General features: G+C 38.1%; 2 protein-coding genes across 3 annotated transcripts in view; one reads left to right on the plus strand and one right to left on the minus strand.

The window, feature by feature from the left end:
* The window catches only part of LOC101858797, a 32,754-nt gene extending 29,934 nt beyond the window's left edge, over nt 1-2,820 (minus strand). The window contains exon 1 of one of the 2 annotated variants that reach the window (XM_005103981.3): nt 2,278-2,820. In XM_005103981.3, the coding sequence (XP_005104038.1) occupies nt 2,278-2,647 (370 nt within the window). In that variant the 5' untranslated portion in view covers nt 2,648-2,820. The remainder of the gene's footprint in view (nt 1-2,277) is intronic. The other variant, XM_005103980.3, reaches the window with a different exon arrangement.
* Nucleotides 2,821-3,781: 961 nt separating this feature from the next.
* LOC101859186 (transcription initiation protein SPT3 homolog) overlaps nt 3,782-7,854 on the plus strand; it is a gene marked incomplete in the record, with an annotated part of 126,479 nt that continues 122,406 nt past the window's right edge. Inside the window, 1 exon segment of the mRNA XM_005103982.3 lies at nt 3,782-3,837.

The raw sequence follows: 7,854 nt of genomic DNA on the forward strand, positions 1-7,854 counted from the left end.
GGGGAGAGAGAGATCCTTCCTTGCTAACTTTCCATGTGCATGTTCCCTCTCCTTACGACAGATTTTCTTTATCTCCTCCACTCCCCAAAAGCACATAACCTTCCTTCCCTGTACAACTTTCCACACTGGTAGAAATGAAAAGGTAGTAACGCCAGAATCTTTTTTATTTATTTCAAAAATCTCAAAAATAAAAACCACAGAGATTAACAGAAGCAGCGGGATACTCTTCGGCGTCAAATAGTTTTTGTTTTCATCTTTAAAGTCTTCATATCAGAGCCATTTTTCTTCTTCTTCTTCTTCTTCTTCTTCTTCTTCTTCTTCTTCTCCTCCTTCTTCTTCTCCTTCTCCTCCTCTTCCTTCTTCTTCTTCCTCTTCTCCTTCTTCAATAACCAGAAAATGACTTGGCTGTGATTCCTATATATACCTTCCCTATAAGCCCATCACTGAAAAACATACTTGACATGTATCATTCAAACACTCTCCTTTCGTTTAGTTTGAGTAAAGTTACAAGTAAAGAGAAACAAATCGACACAATAACAGTCATTTACAGTAGGCAAACAGAAAGTTAACAGATAGAAACAGGAGAGGGAACAATAACAGAAGTATAGGACCTATTATAACGGTGGCGCCCTCTAACCACCCACCCAGCGCTCTTTGCTGCTTCAGTTCCTGTAGATTCCTTTTACTTCATTCACCATGCACACACACGAGCATGCTTGTGCACGCACGCACATACAACACACAGACAGACATATAATGTATAATATACTATGTTAGAAGTCTTAGAGAAAAAGCTACTCGCCCTAAAGTCAAACATTATAAGATCCTTGTGTGCAGTGAGCTCTTGACAACATAATATTATAACAACACAACAATACCAACGAACGACTAAAATCCCCAGCGCATAAGAATATAACACACTTCAGCATACTACACATATAACACTCGTAAAGAGTTCGATTACAATATTCTGAATATTAAAGGTATTGATTTACAAAAGAACAAACAAACAAACTAGAAATATAACATTAAACATGTAGGTTTTCTGGCTTTTATCATTCTAATATTATCTTTAACTTATGTTTTTGGGGTATCTTTTTGTTTCTCGTTTGCTATTCATTAGCGACTGTTTACTATCAGAGGAGAAACTGCTTTGAAGTAATGAAATAACTACGTGTAAACCTTCAATATACACATTGTATTCTCATTATTGCCTTTTCGACCGTTCACACTTTCATTATGGAATAAAGTAGCTATTTTATTATTCTTTTTTAATTTACAGAAAAAAATCCCGACTGCAAAAGGACTCGCCATTTCTTCTCAAAGACCATCATCATCGTACTCCTCCTACCATTATAAAACAGACAACGTTTACTCTTGATTGACCAAAGACATCGTCGCCGTCGTGGTAAGATCAGATAAGTGACATTGGGTAATTTTTTTCAAATGAAAGAAAAAAATTCTTATTAAAAGGACAGCTTGGAGTTATCTAATTTTCATACAGTTAAAAATTCCACTTTGGGTTGTTTAGACTATTCGAGAATCTAAATGTTTAACCAGCATGAGACACACTTTGCCGAATGTGTTTCGCGAGAAAAAAAAACGAAGCAAAATTGAAAATGTTGTAGTTGACCGATTTCAACACGATGACGACGACATAATAGCATCATAATTAAATAAATCAGGCGTCTTTTTACACCTCGTATAAATACTTTGTGCGCAATAGATTTCGACCTAAAACAGCTAATAAGATACGAGCGGTAGGGATTTGTACGTGCGGGAGTAGATTAATTATGTAACGGGAAGAAAGGGATTGACCTCGCAACTTACAATCCCCCTCCCCCCCCCCTCTTCTCTCTTTCTCTGTCTGTCTGTCTGTCTGTCTCTCTCTCTCTCCTTAGTTGCAATCTAAAATTACAAATAAATCAAAGACCAAGACGATATTAGAAACCAAACAATCACAATTTCTTGAACTCCTGAGCTCAAATTGTTTCAATAGGCCTACACAAGTTGTAAAAGGCAATCAAAGGCCTATAGATCTAATTATAACGTATCTACCTAGGCCCTAGCCAAGCTAATTATTATTTACAAGCATACTTCAAAGGTAGTGGGAACAACATTAGAATACTAACCACACTGTTAACCCCACAGTGGTCAGATCTCACTTTCTTCGACAAACATCTAGATCTAGGCCTATACACACAAAAGGTAGCCAATGCCTAAAGCTGATGTCATGCCACACCTATGCCCTGCCGTTGCGTTATAAATAACACCTACCTCGTCCACTCCTGCCGACGAACCGCAAGTCGTTGAATTTAGCCACTTGATTTTTCATCGTAGCTGTGTTGTTCCTCAACTCCGAGCAAAAGTTTTCATCATTACCGGCAGTGATGCACACTTTCGTTCCATCTTTCACTCCCCCGAGAGCCACAACTTTGAAAGGAACAGGCAATGTTTTGTTTGATCTCCAATGTAAGGGTAGAACTGAACACAGAAAATTAGGGCTTCCAGTCTTGACAAGTTCATCTGGGTGGTCATTTAGGACACTGGTCAGAGGACGTTCCCCAGGCACAGCATCAACCTCAGACATGTTGTAAATGTTGTCTCGGTACGGTGAAAAACCGCTCAGATCTGCGGGTAAATGCATGTGTGGTTACTTGAGTTTCGTTCCTACAACTGATCGCGGTGCCTCGATCACATCAACACTGAATCCGCTGCCCAGATTTTCGTAGGCCGCGTTCGCCCGCGGGTGTTTACTCATAGGCCACAAAGCTGATCGGCCGCGAAGCCATGTGGGATTTTTTCCTGGTGAATGGGACAGGCCAGAGTGGTTTTGCGTAGTAGGCCACTCCCCCACGCTGACTCAACACTCCCAACTTCTTAACATAAATATCACTGCGCGCGACGGGCTCTGTGGCTCGCTGAAATTGGAGGTTTGACACAAACATAACAGTTGGTGGCTTTTGGTTAAACTCCACAAACCAAAACTATGTGGCTTTATCCAGTGACCAAGATATAATTGTAATCATGTTACTCTGGTTAAATGAAGCTGACGAAAGTTAAACCGATAGTATGCGATAATGAAGGGCCTATTTTGTTCTTGTGGACACATCACAACAAATACTAGATCTAAAGTGTTCTTCCGTTCAGTTCTAAATCTTGGTTTCGTTTCTGAACATTTCGATTTCACCTTTGTCGATAAAATTCGAGATATTTAATTTTCGGGTATTCTATCAGGTTAATAAAGAAAAATAGAATTTCTTTTCCGGCTGATAAGACACTAGCCTACTGGGTAAAATAGAAGTGTAAAACCTCCCCCCCCCCCCCCACTTTATAAAACACCCCCTCCCCTTTTTGTCCACCCGTTTCCTCCTCCCTCTAACGTGCTGTATATTATTATATAACCCCCACCGCTTTCCCCATCACGCCAATACTTTTAAGGCTTAAATGTATTCTTCTTCTTTTTGTTCTTCTTCTTTTTCGTTTTCTTCTTCTTGAAACAGCTATCGTTGCTTTGTTGTGTTTGTTATTGTAGCCCTATTTGTTAGTTGAAATTTTAAAATTCGTGTCAATATGCTTTGTAACTGACTCTTTGCTGCTTCTTGGTTTGTTTAAATTACATAGATCGATGTATTTATTTATTAATTTATTTATCTAGATCTATTTACAATTTGTTTATTCATTTTTTGGTTGTTGTTCCTGCTCAAAGTGAAAGTAGCATTATTTAAGGTGGTTTGGGATTATGAATATTGCGCATGCGCGAAAATAGATACACAAAGATGGCGACCATATTGACAGAAGCTCGTGATTGAAGGAATAGAGTTGAAGATATTGCACGTAAGCTGATATTGTTTGAAGACCTTTTTGGCGAGACGGATTAAACTATATATTTTTTTCTAAGAGTATCATTTGTGTATATCAATTAGCTGCAATTAAAACTCCACACTGTACACCAATGAGTGTTGTTTGCAATTCTGTGCAACAGTGAATGTAGGTCGAAAGTCATAGGTCATGTGCATATAGTCCGACATCGTTTGCATAGATAGTCATGTCTTGCTGCTCTGGCCTATCATTAAATTTTGTTGGTCTGCAAGCAGGCCTCAGTTCGTCTCTATCGTGATATCAGTGGTTTACTGTGGGCACAGTTTGGGTTTTCCCCACCGGATAGGGGTCACATGCCACAGAGAATGTTGACAACGTGTTATTTTTAACACGGGGGGCGGTGTAGCAAGTGAAACTTAAAAACTTGCTGGCTGAAACCGAAATTACGATTTTGATTTGTGTAGCGCTAAAACGCCCCCGACTAACCACGGAATTTTGATCAACACTTAAATTAGATTTAGATATAGATTCTAGATTTAGATCTAGAATCTAGATATCTAGATCTAAATATATAGATCTATATATGTTTCCGTTTCACTTGTATTTTATACTTAGTATTTGGGGGGGGTGGTAAGGGGGGGGGGTCGAAGATGAGAGAAGAAGAGGGGGAAAGGACGTTGTCGTGACCTTGTAATCATTATAACTTGGCTCAACTTTAAACTGCCTTTTTAAAATTAAGTTTTTGGGGGTGATGATAAAGAATACGTTATTGAAATACCCATAAGTCATCAAATAGATGATCTATGATTATGCTAAGAGCTACCGCAGGGCGCCTACATTACGGCCACACCCCTTTTTGAGGACGAATGTAGCCTACATGTGCAGATCAAGTCGTTCTGCCCTGTTTATCATGTTTGCCTCGAATGTACTCATTGACCGGTCTTTTTAAAGTCTAATCCCGACTGTATACTATGTTTGATGAGGTCTGTCTCTGAGTGTAGTGTACTTTCTTTTCTACCGCGTGCCGTTTGGTTAGTTATAGATTTTTTTTCAGCTCCCTATGTTTTGTTTCACAAATATGCGAGGAATTGGGTAATATCCTTGAGTCGGCGAAACGCGATCCATTGTGCTACACCGCCCACGGGAGTGCCGGTCGGTCGCGGTCCGTGGCCAGCCAGCAAGGCCTTCACATTCCTGCACCTACTTCAGTTCAAGACCGCAGATTGTGACTCATCCTTTTTTTTTTCTTTGTGTGGCGAGCTGTCGGTTCTGCTTGCAGGCTTTTTGGTTAACCCAACACCAGCTAGATTCTACTTCATTTTGTTTCCCTCATAACAAGCTCAGTTTTCTGCTGTGTTTTGAAGCATGTCTAGTCCTATTTGTTTGTTTTTCGTAAGTTTGGCCTCAGTAAAGTCACGAAAGTTTCGCCCCAGTAAAGTCACAGACACCACCCCCCTCCCCCTCCCACACACACACACTCCCCTTTCCCAGTAATTCCACACTTAGAACACACCAAGGCAAAAGATGTACCACTCTGGCATGCTTACTAATGCTACCGGTATGACCTTGTAAACTGATGGAATTGCTGTTAGACCTACACTTCTGATAGGCTAATAGGCTTGATGAGTAATTCACAAGGGAATGCTCCTATGAGTCAGTACCAGATGGAACACATAGGAAAGTAACAGAAAGTTATAGCAGAGAAAAGAAGATAGAAAATAGTATATTGTGTAGCCCACTGTGCAGGTACATAATTTTCACTAAAGTGGTTCCTCCATTTGTCTGTAACTGCACCCTTTTTAATTTATTTTATTTAACTACATGAATTTGAAACTATGATGAATGTCACATTATTAATTGTAAAATGAGCAAACTATTTATAGCTAAGTGTTGCTTTCAAATAATTAGATCTTATCGCTCCAGAAGAAATGGACACCGGTAACAAAAAAAAGAAATTATAGATTGTGAAATAATTTCCGAACTGTCCGTCTTTTGTTCCTAATTATCTGTCTTACTATTTATTTTCTAACACTAGCGACAGTTTTTGTACAGGTCTTCCTGTCTTAAACTTTAACCCTACAAAAATATCAGTACTTTAAATTCAGCATTAGTTCAAGATGCTTTTCCCCATTTTGTAATTTCAGAAAAGTAAAAAGAAAAGTTTATAAAGTACGGTAGGGCTCAGATGACCAGAAACCGGAAAACTCTAAAACACAGTTGGCTTGCACAATTTGCCATACTGCAACTGATATCTCTTTAATTTGTCGTAATCGGTTAACTTGAATTATGGATTGGATGTGTTGAACACATTTGTCAACCCCCAACATGTCTGAGCTATCCTTGCCTAACTGTATGTCTTTTCATTCATTGTGGTTAATTGCTTCTTGTTCCGCAAATGTTCTTTTTTTTTTTTTAACCGAATATCTGAAGTGAGCCAGCAATAACATTTTAAAAAATTCTATCTAAGTAGAACTTTATTGGTCAATAGGTAGAAATGACACCGACTTTTCTGTTAACAGTAGGTAAACCTGAATCTATAATTTAAAGTTATAAACAGTATTATGTTACTAGCGGTCGCTAAACTATGAGCAGCTTGGTGTCAGTTCTCTATTTCCTTTACTTGAGATTGATACTTTTAGTATTCTTTTGTATAAGTGCACATTCGAGCATAAACAACTTTGTTGAATGACTTCTGGACTTTAAAAAAAAATCTGTTTCAGATTCAATTTATTAATATTAGCCTATATTATGGAGAATCAAGGATTGCTTTCCACAAGTGATCACGATTTTGGTGTCCAATTTGTAATTTTAACAAATTAGATTTATTCATAGAATTCATAAAGCAAATTAAAACTAGAAAAGATTTGAAAAGTGACCAAAAAATATGTTCATGTATTTTTCTATGTAATTGAAATACTATGTTATTCAAGATGAGTCAACCAAGTACTGTTTAATGCAAAATTATTTAATTTATAATTGGCATTAATTGTACTAATATTATTATTATTATCTTTATTATTATAATATTATTGGTGTTATATTATTGTTATTTTTATTACAATTATTTGGATGGCTATTTCAATAACTTTTAGTTGTCTCGTGTGTTATCGTTATATTATACACCAAATATTTGTCTAAAAGCAAGTGTATGGGTGGTTGGCGGGTGCTGTGGTGTGGTTTGCTCCTTCTTTTCTATCTAACATCTATCTTCCTTATCTCTCCTCCTTCTTTTTTGTGTTTGTTACTCTCTAGTAACACCTCTAATCTTCGGCACTTATATGACCTTATTGTGTTTCAAGTGCCATAAAACACTTACTTAAACAAAGCAAGAAAAAAAAGCAGTGTGATAGTTAGTCATGTATATTTCCCAATTTACATCATGTTTGTATCACATTGTATATTATATATATTATGCACACTGTATTGCGCTGCGACTAGCAATTCTCTCTTAAAAGTGTCCCTTTTCTGATTGAGTCTTGCGTTTGTTATATATTAAGTTCATGTATAATATGAAACTCCCTCTTCAGTGCTACTCAAACAAACTCTCCTGTGTATACATCTATGCAGACATTCCTTTACAGTTTTACAGAGTGCTTTAAATGATTAAAGACTTATCTCTGTTTTAGCCCACCTCTTTCACTACATGTATTAATTTCCCCTTGCTCTCTCTCTCTCTCTCTCTCTCTCTCTCTCTCTCTCTCTCTCTCTCTCTCTCTCTCTCTATATATATATAATATATATATCCCCTCTCTCTCCCTCGTTCCCTCTTTCTCTCTCTATCTCTCTCTCTTCCCACCCCCTCTCTCCCTCCCTCTCTCTCTCTCTCTCTCTCTCTCTTTCTCTCTCTCACACACACACACACACTGACAAACACCCCTCCCTCCCACACACACACACAGACACACCAACAAACCGACATAGAATCAGCCCGACAAACCCACACGACCTAAAACAATTCCACCTTTGAAACCGACACTTTATCTCTCTCCCTCCCCTCCTCCTCTCCTCTCCTCTCCTCTCTCTCTCTCTCTC

This window comes from Aplysia californica, unplaced genomic scaffold, assembly GCF_000002075.1.
Source record: "Aplysia californica isolate F4 #8 unplaced genomic scaffold, AplCal3.0 scaffold00399, whole genome shotgun sequence".
Classification (NCBI taxonomy): Eukaryota; Metazoa; Mollusca; class Gastropoda; order Aplysiida; family Aplysiidae; genus Aplysia; species Aplysia californica.